Here is a 27,558-nt window from a genome sequence, read left to right as displayed (position 1 = left end):
GAAAGAAAGAAAAAGAAAAGCAGGTTTTCTCCAATGGAGCGTCACTGAGTATTACGTACACTTCAGAGAAGGCCCCATGTCCAGGAGTAATTCCGCAACAGGCAACCTTCAACCACTCCACCTAGCACTGGACTTAAGGACCTCTGCCTTAGTTAGGGTTTCACTGCTGTAAAGAGACACCATGACCAAAGCCACTCCAACCAAGGACAAGATTTAATCAGGGCTGGCTTACAGCTTCAGAGTTTCAATCCATTATTAACATGGTGGGAAGGATGGCAGCGTGCAGGCAGACATGGTACTAGAGGAGCTAGGTAGCCCAGCCTGGCTTCAACTCAAATCAGGCCTCCAATTTGATCTAACCTCTGGATTTCTCTCTCTCTCTCTCTCTCTCTCTCTCTCTCTCTCTCTCTCTCTCTCTCCCCCCTACCATAGACAGCTGGCGTTTGTACGGATCAACGGCCAGAATAATACTGTACTTGATTTCCAAATTCTCAAAGACTGTAACAACTTCTGCCGCCACACAGGTGGTCCCAAAGTCTGATCTCCGCCGTTCTGTTTTCTGCTCTTAAAAATATTTATATCTCTATGGTTTCTCTGTGTCCTACTCTCAAAAAAAAAAAAATCTTTTAAAATTACGCTGCAATCCTTTAGCTCTGGCGAAGCTCTGCTCCTATGAACAGGGTCAGAAACCCAAGATTTTACACTCCCTTTGGTTACCTTCTAAATATAAACTTAAAAGTGATTCTCATTGCGCCGAAAATACTAGTCCAATCTACACACATCCAGTTTCCTGGACAGAGGAAAAGGGCCTCGCTTTCATGGCCTGTACTCATACCGGAAGTCGAGCTCAAGAGAGCTTTGGGCCTTCTGTTCCCCGGGAGGTGTCTGTCCTCCTTGAGCTCGCCTCAAAGAACGCTCATGTTTTAAACTAAAATCACTTTCCAGCCTCCACTACGACACAAAGGTGTGAATCTACCGTTACTTTTCCAGGCGTTGGTTTCGGTACAGTGGCCTAAAAGTTATATATATATATATGTGTGTGTGTGTGTGTGTGTGTGTGTGTGTGTGTGTGTGTATGTATATATATACACATATATCCCTTAAACTCCTTAACTTTATCTCCTGCCCTTAATATGTATTTGCCTCAGCACCCTGGCAGGCCCAGATGTTCTGAATCTGAATCCTGGGTAGCTTTGCTGAGGTTAGCCCCAGGTGGTCCATCCTCACAGACTGCTTCAACTAGACCTGCAGGTTAACAGGCCCTGACGGTCGCACAGAGCCAGAACACTGCGGAAAAACAGCCCGCTCTTCCAGGACTCGGCCAGCAGCCTAGCTTTCTTGCGTCCCCAAAGAGGTCGACTCTCTCAGAAAGTAGGAAACAGTCTAAAAAGCAGCGTCCCGCCTTACCCAGTCAGCCCCTTCATACATCTTCACCTTTCACAGCAAACAGAAAGGAGGAATGGTAGAACTCAGGCGCACCTCTACACGCTGCCTGTCCTCAGAGACTCAGTGCTGGTCACCAACCCTTCAAAATGTCCCCTGCCCTCACAACCAGCTCCATCTCCTGGTCTGTCTGTTTCTGTCTCTCCGACTCTCTGTCACATCCCCACTCCTAGATAGCCTTTTACTTCCCCCTACCCCCCACCGATAAATCTCTTGCTGGGACCTGTTGCTTTGTGTGAGCTTCCCTTCGCAGCATACCCCATCAAATTCTCTGCCTCTGAATCCTCGTAGGAGCAGCGCTTCGGACTCCATGGCAGTGCAGAAGGGGATGGTGTGCTGTGCATCAGGAAATGCATGTTCCCGACAGGCCTTGCAGGGAAAGGGGGCGCACCAGGATGTCTACACTGTAGAGGAGAAAGCAGCGGGTTATCCAGATGTCTATACTGCAGAAGAGAGGATGGAAGGAGGGGCTTCATCGGGGATGCCTACACTGTAGATAGAAGTAGGTTACCCAGTCCATCTACACTCTGTAAAGAGAAGTGGGTCAGTGGGTATTGTTGGGATTCTGTAAGCCCCACCCCACAGTTACCTGGCAACAGCCAAGTATGCTCCGCCCCAGTGACCTGGCACTATAAAGGGGGCTGCTTGTCCCCTCCTCTCTCTCTTGCCCTCTTGGCCTCTTATTCTCTTGCTCTTGCTCTCCCCCCTAACCCCCCGCCCCTCCTCTCCCCATTCTCTTCCTCCCTCTCCCTCCACCTGCTCATGACCAGCCTCTGCTTCTCCTCTCTCTCTCTCTTTCTCTCTCTGCCTCTACTAACCTCTTAACTCCCCTCCCCATGCCCCAAATAAATTCTATTCTATACAATACCGTGGTGTGGCTGTTCCCTCAGGGGAAAGGAATTCCCAACATGGGTCCCCCAGTGGCATCTCCTTTGCCCCCAGGCCTCACCGCACCTCCATGGGCCATATCTACCCTACTCTCTTCATCTCTTAACTAACATTGGTGCCGAAACCCGGGACATCATCTTTTTCTTAGCATTCTCTTTTCTTTCAGGTGTACCTGTACTATAAAGAGGAGCTCCCCTGGGGCATCTGCACTGCAGGGCTGATGGAAGAAGGAGAAAGCTGGTCACCCAGGATGTCTGTGCTTTGGAGCAGAGAGGAGAAAGAGAAGCGAGTCATACAGATGTTCTGTATCATGGGGGGGGGGGCGGTTTAGATGGCATCTGCCCAGAGTGGTCCTTGCGGAGGGGAGCCCATGAGAAGAGCAGCTTGGCTCCAACCAAGTGTCAGTCCTGACCTATAGCTTTACAGGATTCTCTGTGGCTACGAAAGGAGCAGAGAGCAGCAAAGGCAGAAACAGCAGGGCACCAAGGTGGCTCAGAGCCTGGCAGAGCCAGTAAAGGAGACCAGGAGAGTCGGGAGCTTTGGAAATAAAGCAGAGGGGCTCACTCAAAACTCGGAAGAAGGAACTGGACGAGAGAGACGGAGGAACAGACACAAATACAGTTGCAGCCGGGATAGCTGGGTCAGTTGAAGGAGGCAGGACATTTGTAAGGTGTTCATGGTTCAGGAGAGTGTTTTTGGGAACCCAAGGGTAGTTCTGGCCCATAAGCTAGGCTCTTACAACCCCTAAGCCTGGCCTCACCGCATGGGTCTGTAGCCAGGACAGAGAAGGGTGCGATTGCGTGCACCCTCCCAGGTTGGAGGGACAGGAATCAACACTGTCTAAAACCAAGTCAGCTGAGTGGCAGGCTGTTTAGGTCAGGACCAGGGTAGGAGACAGCAAGGGTGTCATTGCTCATGGGAGCCTAGCAGAATGCTAGCTGGAAGAGAATGCAGAGACTGGCCCAGGAAATGTAGTGCAGGTCTTGAGGAGTTCAAGACCAGCCTCTGCCGTATGGATAGCCTGGTCTCCATTAGATCCTGTGGAAGGGAAGGGAAGGGAAGGGAGGGGAGGGGAGGGGAGGGGAGGGGAAGGGAGGAAGCCTTCAATCCCAACAGGGAGGGGAGGGGAGGGGAGGGGAGGAGAGGGGAGGGGAGGAAGCCTTCAATCCCAACAGGGAGGGGAGGGGAGGGGAGGGGAGGGGAGAGGAGGGGAGGGGAGGGGAGAGGAGGGGAGGGGAGGAGAGGGGAGGGGAAGGGAGGAAGCCTTCAATCTCAACAGGGGAGCACTACACTAGGAGGGACCAGACACTTACTTGGGCAGAACTCATGCAAGCTGCCTGGGAAGCCCAGGAAATCATAAACTGACAAAAAAAAAGACTACAACTCCCAGAGGGGTGTGGGGCCACCAGCCTACAACTTCCAGGTGCCCACGGGGGCGTGAGGGTATTGAACCCAGACGGCTTGCTACTTTCGAATGTGGTGGGCTTGTACTCCCAGTAAGAGTCAGTGCAAAGAGGGGTACTCTGGCGCCCAAGCCCGGGGTACCCTAGGCTACCCCGCAGGTTCCCTTCCGCGCTTGTTGCCGATTATCTGCCGCATTTGGCTGTTGAGTGTCACCGCGTTTCGTGGCACAGTGTATTGCAAAAGCAATGAATAGAGTTTAGATTTTATGCTCTCGTGCAGTGTGATGAGAAAAGACCTTCCTGGAAAAGGAATAAGATTGACGGAGGTGGATCCCGTGCTAGATGCATTTCCAGACTCGGCCGCGAGGTGGCGCCAAGTGGGCGTATGCGCACCTTTTGCAAGAAGAGGAACCCGGGGGTACCTATGTATTAGGGGTCTTCAGGCTTAAACATTGTAAATTGTTAGGTTACAGTTAAGCACACGACCCATACTAGATGGAATAGAAGGCCGAAGTCAGGATTGCAGGCGAGGGGCAGCACTAAGAAACTGAGGCGGGGGGGGGGGAGTGGTTGCCATTAATTTGTCAGAGCATGCGTGTTGGGGCAAGCATGGGGTACAGATAACAGAGGCACAACTCCCCACTGTCACTCTCAGCAGCCCGAGGAATTCCACTCGAGTTTTAGGGACCCCAATTCAGGCCAAACCAGCTCCTGTGGCTTACACAGTACAAAGAATCCCAGAGCTAGCCTGTTGAGGGAGTGAAACAGATTTTCTCAAAGATACTTAATTAGTACCTGTTCTTAACTCTCAGTGGATCTCTGTGAGTTCAAAGGCCAGCCTGATCTACATAGCAAGTTCCGGGACGGCCAGGTCTATATAATGAGACCTCAGCTCATCAAAACTAATGGGTTAGGAGGGAAAAAATATGTTCACAAAGTTTCTACAATAGCCCGTATAAAAGATCTTGGTGGAATTTGAAGTTATTGCCTTGCCGTGGGTAGTGTCTTTTCTTTTCCTGTGTCTGTGTGTGTGCACGCGGTATCCATAGGTCCGGAAGAGGCTGTCAGATCCCCTGCAGCTGAAGTTACAGAGGGTTGTGAGCCACCATGGAGTTGCTGGGAATCAAACTTGGGTCCTCTGGAAGAGCAACGGGTGCCGCTGAAACACATCTGCAGCCCCCATTTATGGTTCTTAAAGGGCACAGCTGACAATGTAAAAGTCTAACCCAAGGAGATATTGGGAGAAGCCTGTGTCTACGGGAACCTGTTAGAATAATCAGGACCAAGGGAAGATGAGACTGTTGCAAGTCCAGAAGCTAATTACCACACTTGGGCTAGTCCTAGCCCTCTGGAGCAGCCATCCCAGGCCACTTCTCTGGCAGAGCCAACATCTTGTGACTGATAATAAAAACCTTTCAGAAGCTATTGATTTGCTGGGCATGGGCGGGGAGCACACTCACCTTTAATTCCACTTCTTATAGAGGAAGAAGGAAGTGGGTGTCTGAGTTAGAGGCTAGCCTGATCTACACAGTGAGCTAGCCTGATGTACACAGTGAGTTCTGGGACAGCATAGAGAGATCTTGTCTCAAAAATATTTTTAAAAGGAAGCTCCTGACTTAGCCAACCACTAGCTTCCATGAACCTAGAAGCCAGAAACGTCATCAGATAGCGTCTCGGGCCTCCCAAAACTTCCTCCATCTCCTGCCGCTCTGATGCGCCCACCAGTGTGTTTTAAACTTGCCTGGATTTGTGACTTTTTTTCTTTTCTGTAAAAATATAAAACTTCACAAAATTGCTTCCATGTTGGAACATGGAATGGGGGGTAACCTAAGCCCGGGGTTACTCAGAATTTACCCAAAACAACTCTTAAGATGTGAACTGTGACTTTTGTCTCTACAGTCCTTTGCTTGTTCGTTTGTTGAGATAGCTTCTTACTATCCAGCCCTGGAAAGCCTAGAACTCGCCTTACAGACCAAACTGCTCTAGAGCTCCGAGATCCACCTGCCTCTGCCTCCCGAGTGCTGGGATTAACGGAGTAAACCTGTCATATCTCACCTTTGCTGCGCAGACTTTCATCTGAGCTGCTCAAGCAGTTTCCAAGGAAAATTCCAAGGCCACACACATTCAGTCCCTAAACCTTACTATTTTAGCAAAAGGATCTTTGTGTGAAAGGCACAGTGCCTCTCGATGGGAAGTCATTATAGCAAATGCTGATGCCAGAATCCTTGCTTCCCAGCTCTCTGAGGCTCGGATGTGAGGCTCCTCTCCCTGTGTATCCCCCAAACGTCCTTGTCTTTATGTCCTGCCTCAAGTTCAGGGTCAGCAGACTCAGCCCCATAGTGAGTACAGGACTAGTTTGGGCTGCATATTAACATATAAAAATGGGTGAGACCCACGATACCAGCTCCTCACATCATGGAATGGAGCCACGCCCCAGGTCTAAACCTTCAGCTTCAATCTCTCCAGACTTTCCTGCCATGTATGTTCTGAGAACCTGCCTTGCATGAAGCCTCCCAAGAAGGGAGATTAAGGGTAAAGGGCACTGAGGTGTGTGTGTGCCTCAGGCATCTGAGTTAGCCTCAAGGGTTGAACTCTTGGGGTCAGGGTCTTTGAAGCATCACGACTTGTCCTCAACTTGAAAGAAATGTGGGGGACCTCAAAAAGGGTGTAAGGTGTTAGAAGATGATTAGCAATGTTGAAAGTCAGGACCTAGTGTTAGGGTCTGTGCTGGCTGGTTTTGTGTCAACTTGACACAAGCTGGAGTTATCACAGAGAAAGGAGCCTCAGTTGGGGAAATGCCTCCATGAGATCCAGCTGTAAGGCATTTTCTCAACTAGTGATCAGGGGGGAGGGCCCAGACCATTGTGGGTGGAGCCATCCCTGGCCCAGTCCATTGTGGGTGGAGCCATCCCTGGGCTGGTAGACCTGGGTTCTATAAGAAAGTAGACTGAGCAAGCCAGGGGAAGCAAGCCAGTAAGTGACATCCCTCCATGGCCTCTGCATCAGCTCCTGCTTCCTGACCTGCTTGAGTTCCAGTCCTGACTTCCTCTGGTGATGAACAGCAGTGTGGAAGTGTGAGTGGAATAAACCCTTTCCTCCCCACCTTGCTTCTTGGCCATGATGTTTGTGCAGAAATAGAAACCCTAAGACAGGATCCAAGAATCCCTGAATGAAGACTCAAATAGTGTGCAAAGACAAAGCGCATTTATTCTGCAGAAACTACCAACATGTGGGGCTCAGCCATTCATCAAAACGGTGACCAGAAGAGAAACTCGCAGGCTCCTTTTTCTACAGGGCTAGGGGAATTTTCTGGAAGGGTTAGGTAACCTCAAACCTGATTGGCTAGAAGTGCAGCAGCCACATTAGTCCAATTTTGATTGATTACTAAGCTAGTTTCATTGTATTTGGCGAGACCATGAAGAACTTCGGAAACGAGCTCAGTTCTGTCCCTGTCATCTCTAGGCAGGTGTCCCAGGAGCTGACTCGGCGCCTGACTTGGCCTTCCTAGTTCAGGGTCGTCATTGACTAAAAACCCCATTATCAGTGGCTTTCTCTGAGGAGTTCAGTTTGCTCCCTGGGAAACGATACTTCACTGGGTGAGAACGGTGTGTGCACACACGTGTGCGGATGCGTGCGTGGTCAGAGGACACCAAATGTCCCGCTCTATCAAACTGCAGCATGTCCCTTCGAGTCAGGATCTTCCTAGCCAAGTCCGTTGCTGGGCTGACTACCAACAGGCTGGAGAAATTCTCCCGTCTCCACCCTGGCAGCGCTAGAGGTGTAAGTTTGCACAACCACTGTGCTAGCCGGTGTTCCATGATTATCGTGTTCTGTGTTTATCACAGTGGAAAATATGGGGTCATGCTAGATCAGTGTCTGAGAGCCCACATCATACCTGTAAGTTGCGGGCAGAACAGTAAGACTGGATTTGGAATGGACTTTTGAAACCTCAAAGCCCACTCCTAGTGACACACTTCCTGAATGCCACACCTACTCCAAGAAACTCATGTCCCCTAATCTTTCACAAATAGTTTCACTGAAGGCAAAACCTTCAAATATATGAACGTATGGGGGCCATTCTCACTCAAACTATCAGCCCATCTGTCATTTTATGTGGGTGCTAGGATCCTCTTTTTTTTTTTAAGGTTTATTTATTCTTGTATATGTGAACACTGTAGCTGTCTTCAGACACACCAGAAGAGGGCATCAGATCTCATTATAGATGGTTGTGAGCAACCATGTGGTTGCTGGGATTTGAACTCGGGACCTCTGGGAGAGCAGTCAGTGCTCTGAACCACTGAGCCATCTCTCCAGTCCACTTTCTGAATTTTAATGAGCTTCCTTGCAGGGTGGGATGTTTCACCTCCCTTTAGGACATCCTCTCTCCTAACCCCTCCAAGGTGGAAAGTTTTACTTTAGAGGAAACTGCTTCACAACAAACAAGCAACAAGCTCTCCTAACTGCTGAGCTAGCTTTCCTGTCCAAAACAAACAAACCCTAAGGACCTGAATGTGACTACAGGTGACTGAACCACTTGATGTAGGTGCTGGGAACAAAACTTAGATCCTCAGCAAGACTGGTATGCCCTCTTAGCCTCTGAGTTGTCTCTCCAGCCCCCCACCGTTATTCCACTGTGCACACCCCTGACGAGATGGGCTGGGGGCGGTAGAAGCCATCCTGTGAGAAGGGAACTGGAAAGTGTATCTCTAGGCTCTACCCACAAGTTATCAGTAGCAACCTCTGCCCCAAAGTCAACCAACAATGGGTTGGGCTAGTGATGTGGTTCATTAGATAAAGATGCTTGCTGTCCGCCCTGACAACTAGAATCTGATCCGAAACTCATATGGTAAATGAACCAACCCTATCCTCTGATCGCCACACATGTGCCTCAAAACATACATACAGAACAAACAAAAAAGTAAATAAGATCTAGATAAATGACACGGCTGTTAGAGTACTTGCTGGTTTTGCAGAGAACTTACAGGGTGGCTGACAACCATCTGTAACTCCAGTTTGAAAGGCCATTACTCTTACCCTGTAGTCAGAGGACAGCTAGTTCTTAACAGACTTCCAACAGATAGGAGCTCCACACTAGCTCCAGGCTGTTCCAGCTAACCTGCCCTCTTCTCACAACATAACCCGTATAACTGGCAGACTCTTCTACCATCTTCTCTGCTCCCAAAGCCCTGGCAACTCCCCACCTTATCTCTCTGCTCTTCTTTGTCCCTGACAAAGTTTCTTTACTACACCCCATGCATAGAGAGAGAAAAAACTGGAGTAATGGAATCTTATCAAAGCCCCACCTTTTCAGGTACCTGACCGTACCTTTTAATATGATGCAGTTAAGGGTTTTAGACCATGGTTCCTGGAGTGAATCAGGGAATAGACCTGGGGAAAGTCCTTACAGGCAGAGGGGAAAACACAAACCAAACACTCCTCTGTTGCATGAATGAGTGAGGTAAAATTTAAAGGAAGGGTTGAAGACCTGCTTGATAAAGGTGTAGGCAAAAGGTTGTTACAGCGGTCTGAGGATAGACATGGAAGAGTCTAATGCGAGGTGAAGAACTATCTTAAGTTTACAGTGAGAGATCAGAGGGGTCAAAAGAGAAGTCTCCCCAATGATAAAGGGGAATCCAACGCTCATCACCAAATGATCCTTGGCGTAACAATTCCTAGAAAGCAGCAGTGATCACAAAGACTGATTAGAAGTGTGATGATGTGGAAATGTTACCATGCTGCAGGTTCGTGGGCTAATCACGTCATCTTTGATTCGTTTGTTTTTATATCTGTTATTATCCTATGGCTGTTTTGATTGTACGTATGTCCAGGCAGCAAGTAGATGCAGCGGTCAGAGGGTGTCAGATCCCTTGGAACTGGGCTATAGATGGCTGTGAGCTGCCATATATGTTGGAAGTTGAACCTCGCCCTCTGGAAAAGCAGCCAGTGTCTTTAACTGCTGAGCCGTCACTCCAGCCCCCTCTGAGGCCAGCTTTAGCCCCCAGAATAGCCATTCCACGCACACCTGTATTTTGGAACCTATTCATTTAGCAGACCACTAGATTCCACAAATCCAAAAGCCAAGAATGTCGTCGGACAGCATCTGAGACCTATAGGAGACCTACTCCACCTTGCTGTCCACCTTGATGTACAATCTATTTTCATTGCCTTGATGACTTTCTTTGTTCCATAAACTACAACACTTGCTTCCACACTTGAACGTGGAATTTGGGGTAGCCCAAATCTGTGTTCCCAGGCCCCACTTGTGGCTCAGATTTGGTTCTAGAATAAACTCTCATCCCCTTTAAGGAGAAAGATGTGGGTTTTCCACATCAGCACTGGAGATCCTGGCCCAGTTGTCATCTGAACGCCATGTGCTTCTGACTCTCGCTGCTTCTCTAGGGCTATTTGGAGGGGTGTTTGCCTGGACCTCAATTATCAACTGAGAAGTGTCCCAGTGCATCCTGGGGAAGAGCCCATGACATTGTGTTATGCTAAATTCTTACAACTATCCAACGGTGTGCCAGGGAAGCTTGGGGAATATAGGGGCTGGGAGGTGGGCGGGTTTGTTTGTTTTTGGTCTTTGGATCAAATCAGAGGACATTCTCTGTCATGGTGTCCACTGCACATAAGAGAAAAGGTTGTGGAGAAACAGGAAACACAATGAGTGGGCTAAGATTACCAGTAGACAACAGGGTTCAAATCTAGGCTTTTCTTATCATTATTACAGAAGCTGTTCCCCTGGAAATTCAATTGCATTCACAACCCTCGGTTTGACTTCAGGCGCCTCACATTAAGTAAGTTACTCAGCACTTGGTTGTAAAGCTAACGTTTTCCCAAAGCTATGAGCATGCCCCAAGAAACCCCATTTTCCCCTCAAACCATCAATTCCAAAACTAATCTCCCATTTTCCCTCCAGGTTCTTCAGTCTATGGCAGCAAACAAACAGAGCAGATGACTAGATTGGGGCCGGGAAAGGGCCAGGGGTGGGAGCGGGTGAGAAGAGACCAAGGGGGATGTTAAGCACGGAGGATTGGAGGGAAGAACAAAGACCACGCCGTACCACACCCTGAAGAAGGTCTGCAGGCAGAGGCAGGAACCACCAGAAAGATGCAGCTTTCTAGAAGAGAAAGCTTGTCACCTGTTGTTTGGGAGGAGGGAGGGTTGTGCATATAAGACATAAGAATCCGCCTGAACACTCCAGATGATAATGGGGGACAGAAGAAACCAAGGGCTCTGCAATCTTGGAAACCCATGGTGTGTGGATCCCCACTGTGAACTCAGGATCAGATAGATGAGGCCTGTCCCCAAACCTCTCTGTGTTCCCCGAAACTGCACCACAAAATAAAACACATCATCTTACGTTTCTGAACACACATATATATATACAAATGAGATTATAGCCAAACAAAATCGTTTTTATTTTCATGGGTTGCTTTTTCCCTGTGTGGCTGTGTTTATGTGCTCACACGTACACATGCGTGTGGAGGCCACAGGCCAACTCTGGCGCCTTCCTTACTCAGTCTACAACCTACTTTCTTCCAACGTCTTTATTACTATTTATGTGTACATGAGTGTTTCTGTGCGGAATGCACGCTGCACGTGTGCGAGAGCTTGTGAAGACTGAAGAGGCCGTCACATACCGTTTTAGGTGGCTATGAGCCATCTGATGTGGGTGCTGGGAACTGACCTCAGATGCTCCGGAAGAACCAGCACAGCTAACTGCTGGGTCACCTCTCCAGCTCCACATCCTAGTTTTTGAGACAAAGTTTCTCAGTGACCCTGGAATAAACCAACCTCACCAGGCTGGGTGATAGCAAGTTCTGTGGCTTCTACTGTCTCTGCTCCCCCAGCACACCCCGAGTTTCCAGGCACACCCCACTTTGCTCAGTTTTTTTAATCTGTGTCTTGTGGTCCTCATGCCTAACAAACTGAGCCATCTTTCTAGCCTACAAACTTTACATTAGAAAAAAAAAAAAACAACATAGGCCACATTTATGTAACATCCATGATTCGTTGACTCTTGGTATATATCCTGCATGAACATATATGAAGGATTGGTACGATGGCCCAGTGGGGGGGGGACTTAACATACGCCTTAAAACCTAAATTCAATCCCCCAAACCCAGGTGTGTGGTGCACATCTGTGTTTAAAGCATTTCTACGGCAGGATAGACAGATGGTGGGAAAGGAGAATATCTTCTGGAAGCTCATGAACAAACATCCTGGATCATGCAACGCAGTGTCAGAGAGGCTCTGTACCCACAGACAGGAGAAAACAGACTCCTGAAGCCTGTCATGTGACAGGTAGAAAGAACTGCTTAGACCTGAGCTAATTAGAAAAGAGAAAAGCAACACGAACAGTGAATGCCCTAGATCTCATTTATTCAGAGACAGCATATAATAATAAAAAAATTGATGGTGCAAGCTCAATATAGAAACTGTTAAATAAAAATAATAATAACTACAGGGCAAGATGGCTTAGTGGGTAAAGATGAATATCAAGTCCGACAAATCCAAATTCAATCCCCTGGATCCACCTGGTGAGAGATCACAGACTCTCACTGATTTTCTTATCTGACAGCCACATACACCTAGCAGCACGTGTACATACAAGATAAATGAATGCACTTCAATAATAAACTATTGCTTTCTATTTTGCAGTTAATTCTATAGAAAACTCCACGAAATTGAGATTACATACAAGTCCATACAGGCACTGACTAAATACAGGCACATGTGTACATATACTTACATACACACAGTTCATATATACATATGCCCACTTATAAAACCACCCTACTATTCCCATGGCTGGCACTTAAGGGTTTTACTGAACTCCCACAACAAATGGAAATATCTTCATGACTTAATTATGACTTAATATCTTAATGACTTAATTTTCCTTAAACTTTCCAATACTTTAGTAAAATGTATCTTACATTCTACAAAAACACTCCTAAAATTAGTCAAGGTCAACGTGAAATGAAACTCATGTTTAACAGGAAAAATATAAACGTGTGTACTTATTGCTAATTTGTGACGTTTCTCATGCATGTCTGCTGTCTAAACAATCAATAAATGAGCAAATTTGTCTTCTGTAATATTAATTAGGTGATGTTCAATTAGATCTTGGGATAAAATGAACTTCAATAAAGAAATTTCATTTTGGAATATGCTGATGAGCTAGGAATTAATTTCTCAGTAAAACCTGTTATGTAGAGCAGCACCTGTAAGAAACTAATTGTGGTATGAGTCATGTAACATATGTGCTGAATTCTGACCTGTAAGGACCTTCCTTCCTTCAGGACACTTAGAGCATCCCTACCTACAAACTGATGATGCTCAGCTCTGACAGAAATGATTTCTCAGCCATGACATTCCAAAGCCTACTCAATGAGTTCCTCTGCCAGGCGCCAAATCTGACCCACACCGTGAGACAGTGGCCTCGTGCTAGTATTTGACAGTGGTGTCTGTGAAGTTAACGTGCTACTGAAGACTTTTCCACATTCAGACACAAAGCTCTCTCTCCTGGGTGAATTCATTTGTTCATACTGTGGAGTTGGGCATTAGAAGCCAAGACTTTCCGAGTCGCTGCATTTGGAAGGCTTCTTCACCACGTGAATCTGATGACACACATTTAGTTGTGTATCTGACTAAACCATTTTCCAGTCTTGACATTCTTTAAGACTTGTCTTCAGTGTGAGTTTGGAGATGAGATGTCAACTCTGACTTCTGTAAGAACACTTTCCCACACCGCTCACAGATAAAAGGTGTTTCCTTCCTGTGAATCAACTTATGTTTAGAGAAAACAGACCTGCTTCTAAAGGCTTTCCCACAATGAGTGCACACGTAAGGTCGCTCCCCTGTGTGAATTCGCTCATGCTCTTGGAGTTGGACCTTAGTACAGAAGGCTTTCCAACAGCTGCTGCATTTATAAGGTCTCTCCCCCGTGTGAATTAGAAGATGTACCTTCAGTTCAGACGGAGAGCAAAATGACTTTCCACAGAAATTACATTTGTAAGGCTTCTCCACCATGTGAATTTTTTCATGTCTACTCAGTGTTGACAACTGTTTGAAGGCCTTCCCACACACAGAACAGACATAAGGCCTCTCCCCTGTGTGTATTCGAGAATGTGCCTTCAGTTGAGATGTTTTACTAAATGACTTCCCACAGTCAGGACACTTACAAGGCTTCTCTCCTGTGTGGATTTGATAGTGTGACTTCAGTTGGGATGGATAATTAAACAACTTCCCACAGTCAGGGCATTTGTAAGGCTTCTCACCAATATGAAGTTGCTGATGGGGTGTCAAAGTCGGCTCCTGGAGGCCTGTCTCACATTTCTGAGAGACAAAAGGTTTCTCTTTAGTGTGAATTAACTGATGTTTACGAAAAGATGACCTGCTACTGAAGGCTTTCCCACATTCAGTGCACACAAAGGGTTTCTCTCCTGTGTGGATTCGCTCATGCTCTTGGACTTGTTCCTTAGTGGAGAAGGCTTTCCCACAGTGGCTGCATTTATAAGGTCTCTCTCCTGTGTGGACGCGATAATGTGCCTTCAGCTGGGACATTTTACTGAACAGTTTCCAACATTCGCGGCATTTGTAAGGCTTCTCTCCCGTGTGATTCTGATAGTGCACCTTCAGCTCACATGGGAAATTAAATGATTTCCCACATTCATGGCATTTGTACGGTTTCTCCCCCGTGTGACTGTGGCAATGCACCTTCAGTTGGGAGGGATAATTAAATGACTTCCCACAGTCACCGCATTTGTAAGGCTTCTCCCCAGGGTGAAGCTTTTCATGCCGGTCGAGTATTGATTTCTGATTGAAGGCCTTTCCACACTGAGAACACACGTAAGGTTTCTCCCCCGTGTGAATCCGTTGGTGCACCTTGAGTTTGGCTGTCTTACTGAAGGACTTCCCACATTCCCGGCATTCATAAGGCTTCTCACCCGTATGAATCTGACGATGCACCTTCAGCTGGGATGGAAATTTAAATGATTTCCCACAGTCACTGCATTTGTAAGGCTTCTCTCCATTGTGACTTTGCTTATGGGATGTCAACTCTGATTTACGTAAGAAGGCCTTCCCACAGATGTCACAGATGAAAGGTGTGTGATTCTTGTGAATCAATTCATGTTCATAGAAAGCTGACCCATCGCTGAAGGCTTTCCCACACAGAGTACACATGTACGGCTTCTCGTCGGTGTGCGTGTGCTCGTGCTGTTCAAGTGCAGCCTTGGTACAAAAGGCTCTCTCACAGCTGCTGCACTTGTAAGGGTCCTCTGCAGTGTGAACTAGATGGCTCACCGTCAGCTGGAAAGGATGGCTCAGTGAATCCGGCACATAGAGGAACGCCTTCCCACCACCGTAGGAGACAATCGGTCTGTCCACTGTGAGAGCGAGATCAGGCTTCTGCACAGATATGGCGTAGAGCACCTGCCGACACGGAGACCCTTGATCGGCTTTCTCCTGAAAACGGCTTCCATCCGTCAGTGGTTGTTTATGGCTGAGGCCGTCTCCGCTCCCAGGACTTCTGTATGATTCTTCTCCGGGAGTAACCACACAGCCAGTATTACCAGAGCCTGGGATAAGGAGCTGACTGGAGGCAACAATGTCAAGGAGCTGGTCCCTTCCATTCTGACCACTTGCTCCTCGGTGTAGATCCAAACGTTTTGGAAGTGAGCGATACTGCGGGAAACCCTGCTGTGCTGGAATAAGGTAGGGTCCCAAAGGGATGGTTTCTCCGGGTTTTTGATATTCACGACCACTATTTTTGCTCAGAGTTTTCTTGAGGAAAGAGACAGGAGGGAAGGGTAGAATCTGGTTTTGTTGATCTCTCTTTGGAACGTCAGCACTCCGCCATAGCTCTGGTAAAAGGGAACACCACGAACCGTCTCTTGTGACTTCACTTGCCATACTGCTATCCACTGAAGCTTTCTCAGACACTTTCTGCGGGGAGGTGTCATTTTTCTCTACAAACAGAGAGAGATGAAGTAAGCAGTGTGGACAGGATGGAGATGGATCAGTCACACAGATGGACTGAGACTGAGCAGCAACGCCTAAACCAGGTACTGATGACGCTGATGGTGCTAAACAAAAAACTCGGGTTTTCAAAAAGGAAAACAACTAGGGATTCCAAAATAACAACATAAAGTACCAGGAGAAAACAGTTCCGAAGCCCAGGAGAGAAAAAGACGACTAGCCAGGAAAAAAGCCTTTCTGATTTGAATGAGGTGGATCCCAGTTTCTCATCTCACAGGAACTATCCTCACACAACCGTGGGAACTGCGTGCTCAGAATGAACAGGGCGTTAGGGCAAACCTCTCACAGAATGAGAAGGACACACACAACACGAGCCTGAGGTGCCACCGCTAAGTGGAGAAAAGGAACCAGTGCGGGAAGGAAAACCAACGAATCCAGAGACAAACACAGAAAACAAAACGCAGATACAACACATAAGACAATGAGAACCTAAAAGACAATACACTAATTTGAAGTCAGTTACTATGACACACAAACTACAACCTTTCTCCATTACTTGAGCAATATATCAGTCAACTTGGCTAGCGGCAGGTGTTCACAAACAAGATAAAAGTTCATGTGCATGTATACATGGGAATGTAACTGGTCATCATAGCAGAAAATGTCTGAGTGAGTCCTCTTAGTCCTCTCCATGGACGGACCAGCTCATCCCACAAACACACCTTTCAGAAAGCCTCGCATTGCCTCACATCAACAGTAAATGAACTGCGTTTATTATAAAAATAAAAACCCCAAGGAGAAAACAGCCTAAAGGTGGCCACCACTTGGTGAGACAACTGACCAAGGCCTCATGGCATCTCCCCATCCTGGGAAGCAATGGCTCACCTTCACATCGCTGGCCTGGGAATTCAGCCTTTCCTGCCTGTGCCTCCTTTCCTTTTTCCACCCTGAAGATGACTCCGGGACTGGGAATGGAATACCCTGTTAATCAGAAGGAGACTGGATTTATGGGTACTTTGTCTTTTGAAATGATCCAATGAAGCTTTGCACTGCTTCATTTGGAAACCCAAGTCATCACTCTATTTTGTACAATACTAGTCGGTGAACAAAAGAAATGAAGTAAATACACATGCATGCATGCACGCACACGTGTGCGCACACACACAGGCACACAGAGAGAGGAAGGAAGGGAAGAAGGGAGGGAGAGAGACTGAGAGAGAGAGAGAGAGAGAGAGAGAGAGAGAGAGAGAGATTACATTTCTGCTACCCCATCATGCTTTGGAAAGAGAAGGAAGGAAATCTCAATAAGGCCCACCCTGGAGCCCGGGCAGGCCGCGCTCACCCACTGACAGGAGGTGGCTGTAGATCTCCAGCATCACCTCCTGGTACAGGTGCCTCTGGGCGGAGTCCAGGTGCTGCCACTCCTCCTGGCTGAAGTCCACAGTCACATCCTCAAAGGACATCCACCTCTGTAACAATGAACCACAGTTCATAAGGTTAAGTTTTTAATAATATTTCACTACATTTTCTACAGAAAATCTGATTTCCATTATTTTGGGACAGAAAATGTTAATAGAGCAATCAACCATACACAATCACCTTTCTTAAGCGCATTAGAAAAGGGTTCTTTTTAATACTCTAGGAACGAGTGCTGGAGCCACTGGACTCGCATTATGAGTCTGGCATTTAGAAGTGGCTTTAAGTATTCACTTCTTGCTTGGGAACCGGATACCAGATGAAAGCCTGGCATCTCTGACTTCATTCTTTATCTCTCTTGACTTCGGGTAACCTACTTACCGCTGCGGAATCAGCACCTAGTACTCAAAGAGCAGCATCTAACCTACCCCGAACCCCTTCAAAGATGAAAACACAGAGACTGCTCATATGCTTATCTTTAATTTTCCCTCTTGAGGTTGTATACTAAAGCAGAAGTAACCAAGAACCCCCTCTTGGAATAAAGACTTCTTAGTTATACACATGGCTGCTTACTGGTCAGCTATGAAAACAAGCCCGTGCCTCCTGATCCCTAGTACAAAAATCAACAGTTCTCTCGCGCTCCCTCCTCTCTTCTCCACAGAGCCTCAGTCTGTGGCCTGACTGGCCCAGAGCTTGTTATGGAAATCAGGATGGTCTAGGGCTGCAGTTATCCTCCTGCCTCTGTGTATGAATTTCTCAAGATACCTGAATTTTATCTTATTAACACTCTCTCTGTTATATACAATGTACCTCATATAACTTCTCATGTCACCTAGAAAAGAATACTCAGCCAAAAATAACACACTAACCTTAGACACAGTTACATCGTTTGAACAAGGTCATTTCAAAGACCACAAAATCTTACAGACAGCTAGTGCTAATAAATAAATGTAAGCTTGGCCCCATCTTCCAACGCTCCCACAGGTTTTGGGAGCTCACCACAGGGTGTCTTACTGCCCTTGGCTTCAGAAACTCCAAATTAAGTTCACATGACACCTCTTGAAACCATTTTCTACAGGCCAACTCAGGACCCTCGGTCCAGCTGCCTAGAGCTTGTGAAGGTCACTGTTAGTTGTTAATGTGATGTAGGAAGACCTGTCCGAATACAGAAGAGACCATTCTATGGGCATGAGACCCTGGACTATAGAAGGTAGAGGGAAAACGAGAACAAGAACTGGGCTGGAAAGATGACCTAGCAGTTTAGAACACTCATTCTTGCAGATTACCTGGGTTCGAGTCCCAGCACCTACATGGTGCCTCACAACCACCTATAACTCCAGTTGGAGGGTATCTGATGCTCTTGTCTGGTTTCTAAAAGCACAGGCACAAAGACTGTGCACATACAAAACATTCATCATACATATAAAATTAAATAACCCTCCGATATGGACTCTTCAAATTACTCTGTCCACAGTCTTGCTGAGTTTCCCTTGGCCAATGTCACCATCATTTTAGACAGCACATGTTCACACTTAGATACCAGTTCAGCAGAGATATCAGGATCAGAGCGCATGTTAAGCGACACCATCAAAAAGCAACTGGGCCAAATATAAAATCTGTCACAATAACCCAGGTTCTTAAGAAATGATTAGCACAGGGGAGAAAAACTAGGATTAAAAGAGACTAGAATACTTTTTGGTGACTCTGGATGTGGGAGCACTGGCTGGACCTCTCGAAGACAACTCTACATGTGCTGGCATAAGCAGGGACAGGTGATGTCTAAAATACCTTAGGGTGATCACCTCGGAGATAAATTCCAACACACAAAGCAAAGGGTAGCCTCTAGTGTCTGGTCACACATAACCTAGCAATGGAAGGGGTGAACAGGATAGGCCCCGCTGATATTGACTCAAGGGGTGGACACCGTCCCTTCACTTTTGCCCATCACTACGTATGAGAATCCTAACAGACAACACTGACAACCTTCAGGCCCCCACGTGCTGTTTCTTCCTGAGCTGCAAGTACTGTGGGCAGATCTTCAGTCTGACGCCAGTGACGCCTGCCAGCAGGCAGGGCACTGTCGCTCACACGCTGCTCCTCTGTGTGAAAAGTATTTTGTATTAAAATCATTAACATGTCAGGCATTGTTACTGTGACTAAAATGGATAATTCCAGAAATATTCCACTGGAATGCCTAATAGAGAAAAATCAATTAATAACAGTGATATGCAACCTTTTCTTTGGAGGAGTCAACAATTTTCAATATATTTCTATGTGGACATAACGCCTGCATGGCTGGGCTCAGTGACAACAGCCTGGACTTGGCAGATGGATCTCAGAGTCTGAGGCTCAGCACAGCCGGGACAACAGAGAGAAAACTTGCACCAAAACCAAAATAAGCTCCCCAGAATGCATGCACCCCCAAATTCACATCCACCTTTAACAGATAATCAGTTCATGACAGTGGAGCCTTCAGATAACCAATCTGCTTGGAAGCCTTAAAAACGGGGAGAAGCATGGAGAGCCCTTGACTCAAAACGAGTTCAGGGCTAGCCTCGGCTATACAGCTAGTTTGAGACTACCATGGACAACTAAGAAAACTCTTCCTTTACAATTTTTTTTCTTAAGCAAAAGAAAAAAAACTCAGAAGGAACAAAAACAGGTAACTAGAAGAGCAAAACTAAACGGTAAAACCATGTAAACCATGAGAACGGATGTGAAATGTCAACGGCACAGAGGGTTTGAGGCTGGTCTGACCTACACCGACCCTACCAAGAAACAGAGAGGACTGAGTGTGAAGAGCAGAAAGAACAATGACCAAGGAGGTGGTTGCTCAAAAAGTAAATGGACACCAGAGTGTATCTCAAGCACATATTATAAACATGTAAATTAAGTCTGCAAGCAAATGCCCTGCTCTCATCCTCAGTGATCAATAACGGTTGCTAAGCCTGAACAGCTCTACCCTGCTGCATTTACCCCAACGGTGGAAATTCGGGGTGTCAGACAACAGACCTCACACACTTGACTAAGTGACACTCTCAGCAGAAGCACCAGCAGCGTCCCTCTGCTTCCTTGGGACACAGGCACATCTACACTGGGTATTTTTAGTGTGGCTAATTTTAGGCATTCCAGTGGAGGGAGCCACGGAGGTTACAGAGCACTTCCTACTCAACGGAGGAAGCGTAGCCTTTCCTGTTTCCTGAACACAAACAAGCCTCTTGCCCCTTCACCTTTACGTGGACTAAGCCTTTATAAGGAATTCAGCCACTCTGGAGGCAGAGGCAGGTAGGGGTCTGTGAATTCAGGGGCAACCTGTCTATAGGGCAAAGCCTGGCCCAGCAAGGACTACTCGGTGAGACCTTGTCTCAAACAAAAACCTTCTCACTCCGTGACTAGCCTCTCTCACAAGGAGGGGTGGGGGGCTTTGACACAGGAGAGGGAGTGACGAGGGAGGGACACAAAGTGGTTAAGGATCATGACATGCCGATGACACCCAGATGATAGAGGAATGGAAGACACTGGGAGACACACAGGATGAAATGAAATGACACAGAAAGCCCAATTTTCATACTATTCATCAGAAAAGCCACATTTCGAAATACCACAAACTGCAAGAACAGGTCTACGTGCCACTAATTAAACATCAAAACAGTTTGAAATTCTGCTTTTTAGAAGTTTTTTTTTTTTTTTAATGTTATGAGTGCCTTTCATCTGTGTATGCACCGTGTGTGCCGTATGCATGGGAAGCCAGAAGTGGCCATGAAATCCCCTGGAACTAGATTATAAACAATGTGAGCTACCATACTAGGAACTGAACCTGGATCCTCTGCTGAACAGCCAGTACACTTAACTGCCGGGTCATCTCTCTAGCAACCTAAAGGTCCTTTAAAAGGAACAGTAACTGAGCTAAAAGAAGGCTCAGCAGATAAAGGCATCTCCACTAAGCCTGACAACGGACATTTGACCCTCAAGACCCAGAGGAGAAAGAAATGATTCCCAACTGAAGTTGTCCTCTGACTTCTACACTTTGTGACACATGACAAAGAAATAATAATATCAAAAATTCACAAAAGAATGAGTGAAGTAGCACATTAAAAATAAACAGCACTGGAGAGAAGAGGTCACACTTCAGTTCCCAACACACAAATGGTGTCTCACAACTGCCTGTAACTCCCGTTCCAGTGGATTCTGCATCCTATCTGGCCTCCTCGGGCAGCTGCTTGCACACAGTACGCATGTGCAAACTCATGCAGGCACAAACACATTTTTTAAAGCTTTAAAAATAAATAGCCAGGCATGATAGAACATACTTTTAATGTCAGCGTGTGGGAGGCCTAGGCAAATCACTGTAAGTCTGCGTCCAGCCTGCTCTATGTAACCAGTTTCAGGGCAGCCAGGGCTACCTAGTAAGAATCTTGCCAAATAAATAAATAAATCTATTAATTAATTAATAACACAAATGGCCAAGGAGCCTACTCATTCTATTATGACAGACAGATACAGGGGCTGGAGAGATGGCTCAGCAGTTAAGAGCACTGACTGCTCTTCCAGACGTCCTGAGTTCAATTCCCAGCAACCACATGGTGGCTCACAACCATCCGTAATGGGATCTGATGCCCTCTTATGGTGTGTCTGAAGACAGCTAGTGTACTCATATACATAAAATAAATCTTTTAAAATACAATAGATAGATGCTGGCCAACTCTCCCAGCACCCCTCAGTACCTGTGGCTCCCCCCAGTACTTCTTGCCCTACTTCTTACCCTAAACCTCTGACCCAGGAGCAGGGCTTCCACTTCCCTTATCCTAGCTGGGTCTGTACAGAACGCTGCACTCTCTTGGCCTCTTTGCCTGGTTGGCAGCTCCCCACTTGCTCTCTGCCCCCTCCCTCCTCTCTTGGTCAGGTGGTTTAGTCTGTGGGCCACGATCATCCTGGTCTCTTCCCCTTGCCTGCTTTCTCCCTTATATCTACAATAAAAATCTTACCCATACTTTAGGAGAATTCATGTCCTCAACCCTTTATCTCATTTTTCATTCAATAAATAGCAATAACTGGGCCTAGTGAGATGACTCCTTGAGTAAAGGTACTCGCCTATGAAGCCTATCCCAAGTTTGATCACTGGAACCAAGAGAGAAGAACTCTAGAATGTGTCCTCTGACCTCTATGCCCACAAAAAGGCAATCACACAATCACAGACACACATGCACGACACACACAAGCAATAGGATGTTTTAAAATGGAAAACTAGTCAGACATGATGGTAGCCATCTTTAACTGGGAGGTAGAGGCAGGTGAACCTGAGTTCAAGGCTGACCTGGACTACATAGTGAGTTCCAGCCCAGCCATGGACATACAGTGAGACCTTGTTTCAAACATATATGTAAACTGAATGGTAGGAAAAGTAAGTATACTTGGGTTAGGAGTAAGCAACAGAAAGTTTGAGCAAGAGCAAAGTGATTTCCAACTCACAGTGCAAGTTTAGCCAGAGATATATGCAAGAAAAAGTGAAATAACATTTCAATGACACATTCAAATACAGGCCAAACTATACCAAGAAACCAACAACAACCAAAATAAATAAATAAATAAATCTGTGGTGTTTGTTCTGTTCCTCACGACCCACAGCTCTAGGATTTACCTGAATACATCCAGTTTAGGACACCACAGTACCCCCACCAATGCTGCCACAGACAAAAGGCAGTCCCAGGGATAAACAAAGAATTTGGCTGGGTAAACAGAAGCCTAAAAGTGGGTCTCTGTTTACTCGAAAACATCTTTACTCTTTCCCCCAAAGGACAACTACCTTGGGCTCCTGATCAATTGGGAACAGTCTGCATCAGCTGAAAGACCCCACCCTGCTAACATAGTTAAAGTCTGCTCATTTTTCTCCCTCCTCTCCCCCTGCCCCCACCTGCAGTTTGCTCCCCAATAAACCTTCCTTTCTATACATGGAGGAGTCTAGTTTGGGGGTTTACTGTGCCTTTGCTTATACACCCATCCCCCGGAGCTCCTTCCTGTAAGAGACACCACAGATATTCAGAGCAGCTACGATTTGGGGACTAAGGGCCCTGGACACATGAAAGGAAAAGAATTCTCAGATGACAGTGTAGGAGGCTCGCAGAACAGCACAGAGTGTGGAGCACCAAGACTGCAGCCTGGCCATGAAGTTTCCTCTGGGGAGCAGGAAATGGGATTGGCAGCCAGACCCTAGAGCACACTGCCCAGACTTGAATCCCAGGTTGGCAGCTGTGTCGCACTGGGTCTCAGCTTCTCTTCTTTAAAATGGGACGACAGCCTCAGCTCAGGATCCTCCTGTGAGGATGACCACTGGGCCTGGCACACAGGATGCTGCCCCGGCTGCTGTCACTTCTGACAACTCCATGAACAGGACATAGAAACTTGGAGAAAGTATCTGCACAATGAATATCTAACCCATAGCATTCATTACTCATCAAAAAGAAAAACAGAGTTGTGCATCAGACAAAAATTGTATGGACAGACAGGAGGCTGGAGTTGCAGCTGTTGGGGACAAGGGGTCTGATAAGAATTGTGCACACAGTTAGGTATTGAGATTAGCAGTCTGAGAGGCTGAAAACTGACCCTTTCCTTTGCTATCAACTTTAAACTCTACCTTCCCCCAGAGCATCAGAAGGCAGACCAACACAATTGTTCCTCTTTAGGATTTAAAACACCTTAATAAAGGTGGCGGTATCAGAGCTTGTTGAGGCTCACGGGAAAACTACTTCCTCGTGGCCAAGAGAACGAATCTCAGCTTCACTCTAGTACAGGGTGGAAACAGGACATTCCGATCTGCTCCAGAGACTGCAGCTTTATAATCTATTGTCCCACCCGGGAAGAGTTAATCCAACTGCTGGCTACCATTACTTGGACAGGGCATACACACCGTGGGAGTAGATTCACCTGAGGACATGGTAAACGGTTGTGAGTAATAGTTCTCACACTAGCCAGTCTCCCACACAACGGTGCTCACAGACCACTGTTAAGCTTCAGGCTTTTCTGAGCTCTAACACAGAAACGAAGTTCCCTTCTCTTTCTCAGATGCTGGCCCAAAAGCATACTGAGCATGCTTTCTCTGGTACACTAGGCTTCCGCAGTTTCCTTGAAAATGCCACACCCACAGCTGTCCCTCTCTACAGCAGCTTGCTGGCTTCATGGTCTGGGTATAAGGCTTATCTCTCTACCATCTCCCTCCTCTCTACGACTACAGGGGTTTTCAGGATACCTGCCTCGTTACCCGGTTCTATTTCCCTAAAACAGAACGTGAGACATAAAACAGATCGTGAGACTAAGAACCGACAAACGGAAACTCTACCTCCCCAGATGCACCATCTTTTACAGGGACGGACACAGCAGGCAAGCTTTAAGAACTGGGGATGGCAAGATGTAAAAGAGGAACAAACGTAAAAAAAGAGACCTCAAGAGGAAGAACCTGTCAACCTGTCATTAAGTAGATGAGACATTATCTATAGTGATGGAGACATGTAATAATCCCACCACTGGGAAGACTGAGGCAAAAAAAAAAAAAAAAAAAAAAAAAAAAAAGGATTGAGTTTGACAGCAGCCTGTGCTATACAGAATTCTTCCTGGCTAACCTCACATTAACATCCTGTAGGGCAAGGGGGAGAGGGGTAATTAGTTAGTACGGGCTATATATAGTCCATTCCTAATTAGATTAAGGTCATCTCAGAAGTTTGCAGCCTCCTGTGCCTGAAGACCTGAAGAACCAAGTGTGAAGTCACCCCTGCTTACCTCTCGTGACCCATGCTGCTCCTCGGCCCCCAGTGGCTGGGTCTTCTGATGGAAATTCATATCTGCAGCCATGTCCCCTCGGTCTTCTATCTTGAGGTTTCCTTGGTAGCAAATCCAAACCCCTCAAGAGTCACGGATGTTGAAGGGCTAGTTGTGGCACAGCAGGAGATCCTGAGGCCTGATTGATTCCAGCAGCCTCAGAGACACTGGAAATCACTACAAGACAGCGACCCAACATCTGACCATGAATCGGTGAGGGCCTGTATGGAAGATCAGGCGTGGGCATGTAGAAGATACATAAAAGCCCTGCTCTTGTTATTAATCTGGGTTATAAAACAAACAACAGAAGAAATAAAGTTAAGAAGCATCCATTAGGAAGGAGGGACACACTGCAGCTCTCACATGTTAATGAGCAGAAAGCCAATGTGCTAACTTAAGCCATTACAAAATGAGGACATGGGTGTTTGTCACAGGGATCCAGAATGCCATGCCAAGGAAGCCTCACTGAGTCCTCAGCACCTGCCTGAAAGGAGGTAAAATACTAACAAAACCAAAAACCAAACCAACAGCAAACCCGGTAAGCTGCCAACTTAATTCTGATTTCATTTCAAACAATCTTTTCAGCTACACACAAGCCTTGGTCCTCCGCTTGTTTTGCTCATCGGTTACTACACAGAAGAACGGGGGTACAGACTCAAGTTGTTTTCACTCCAAGGAACACCCTGGCCACTCATCTATGTAGTCCCTTCTGTAGTCAGCATCTAAAAACAGCACTCCTGTTTCCTGTTGCACAAAGAGCTCAGGATGACAGCCAATCCTGATTCTAGTGCGAGTGTCTAGCCATTTCCCTGTCTAAACACAGCCACATTAAGAAAAATCGGCTTAACCAATCCCCACTCCCCTACCAGACCTCTACCCCATGTCTGTCTGTCTGTCTGTCTGTCTCTCTTTCTGTGTGTGTGTGTGTGTGTTGGGTAGCTCTGGCTGTTCTGGAACTTGCTATATAGACCAGGCTATCCTTTAACTGTCACTGCCTTAGCCTCACTGAGTCCTCAGCACCTGCCTGTTAAATCAATGCTGGGATTTAAAGGTATGAGCTACGACTCTCAGATTAATACCGTTTTTTTAAGGACTCCAAATCAGCACAAATACTGGGGTCCAAATAATATGGCCCAATATTATTTTGGTCAATTATATGGTCAACTGTCAATCAGTGATCTTTAACGTCTGTATAGGATCCCAAAGAGAGGCAAGCCCTACTGCACAAAATCTCCAAAGGATTCCCAAATATGGCTCTAAAGTGCCCCCAAAGAATGAAAATTTGTTTTTAATATTCGGGTTTATTGTTTCAATAATGCTGGCCACCCAGAGGTAAGAACGAACTAGTTGGTAAAGGAGAACCAACAGCAGCTCTAACAAAATCCCTTACTTCTACAGACCTCAGAAGAACTCTCTCAGCAGCCCGAGATACTAGGCAGCACGCAAAGCGTGGGTCACCCTCCCTACCCCCTCAGTGACAGCCCGAACACACACAGTTCAGACACCTAAGGTCTTGACACCTGCTCCTTTGGTATAAAGCCTTTGGTGTTTCTCTTCCCGTAGCGCTACCCCGAACCAAGCCACAGGCACTGGCCACGCAAACACTAACCACCCAGAGTCGCCCTCGCAAGCATCCTACACCCGCGTCAGGCTGCACCGCAGCCCGTGCCGACCCCTCCGCCAATCACGGCCTGAGTGGGTCACAAGCCACCTCAAGGTCCTCGCCCTGAAGCTCCCGGCTCCCACCCGGGACCCGCTCCTGCAGCGCCCACTCACTGAGACCTGCCCCCAGTGTCCCCGGATGACAACTTTCACGGACGACGGTGTGAAACCCCACAGGAGAGCACACTGGGAAGTGACAAGACCGCACGAGACACGGAAAGCCCACGGGAACAGGGTGGAAACGGACCGAACGACCCCAGCCCGTCCCTCTGCACAAACCGGCGCTCGGCACAGCGTCCCCGACCCTGCGCGGCCGCCGCTCACCTCACGCTGCATCTCGGAGAGCTCTGCACACGGCACGCCGGACGGCGACTTCCGCCCACGGAAGTCAAAGAGTCCCGGATGGAAAAGTTCCAAAGCACCTCGCGGACCCGCCAGCGAAGGAACACTGGAATGACTACAACATTTAAGGTTTCACGGCCACTCTGTTTCCGGTGTCTTTTAGATTTCCGGCAGGACTTGGCCACGCCCAGTGGAATACTGCGCATGCCCACTAACGCTTTGGAAACTGAGAGCCTGCCAGCAGTCAGCATGGCAGACCAGATGGTTCCAGTTTCCTTGGAAACTATGGGTGGCGTTATCCTTAAGTTCCAGACGTTGGAAGCCACCATCCAGGAGCTTTGGTTCCATATACGCGGGGTAAACTAAATACAATGCCTTGGAGTGGAAGTCTGAAAGCTGTCCCATATGGTGTGACAGGCTTGGCAGGAATTAGGATATTCCAAAAAGACATTTTGTGCCCTTTCTTTTACAGACTGTTGAGACAATGGACCCCAGAAATAGAAGTCTCATGATGGGAGAAAGGGTGTGCTGAAGCTAGGAGGCAGTCAGAGCAGAAAAATAGATTTCACGCCGTTCTGACAACTTCTTAGACCACTTTGCAGGACAGACT

At 47.1% G+C, this 27,558-nt stretch overlaps 1 protein-coding gene across 2 annotated transcripts; it reads right to left on the bottom strand.

The window, feature by feature from the left end:
- Positions 1-12,130: 12,130 nt before the first annotated feature.
- ZNF175 (zinc finger protein 175) lies at positions 12,131-27,076 on the bottom strand. Of its 2 annotated transcripts, none has more exons than XM_080908790.1 (5): positions 26,931-27,076; positions 24,906-25,165; positions 17,062-17,188; positions 16,605-16,700; positions 12,131-15,709 (listed from the first exon to the last, which is right to left on the bottom strand). In XM_080908790.1, the coding sequence occupies exons 2-5, from the start codon at positions 24,975-24,977 to the stop codon at positions 13,416-13,418; spliced, it is 2,589 nt and encodes an 862-aa protein (XP_080764916.1). In that variant the 5' UTR covers positions 24,978-25,165; positions 26,931-27,076; the 3' UTR covers positions 12,131-13,415. The 2 variants fall into 2 exon arrangements, with proteins under 2 accessions (XP_080764916.1, XP_080764917.1); XM_080908791.1 differs by lacking the exon at positions 26,931-27,076 and adding an exon at positions 26,886-26,922.
- Positions 27,077-27,558: the final 482 nt, after the last annotated feature.

This window comes from Micromys minutus (assembly GCF_963924665.1).
Source record: "Micromys minutus genome assembly, chromosome: 32".
NCBI lineage: Eukaryota > Metazoa > Chordata > Mammalia > Rodentia > Muridae > Micromys > Micromys minutus.
This window is presented reverse-complemented; position numbering and strand designations above follow the sequence as displayed.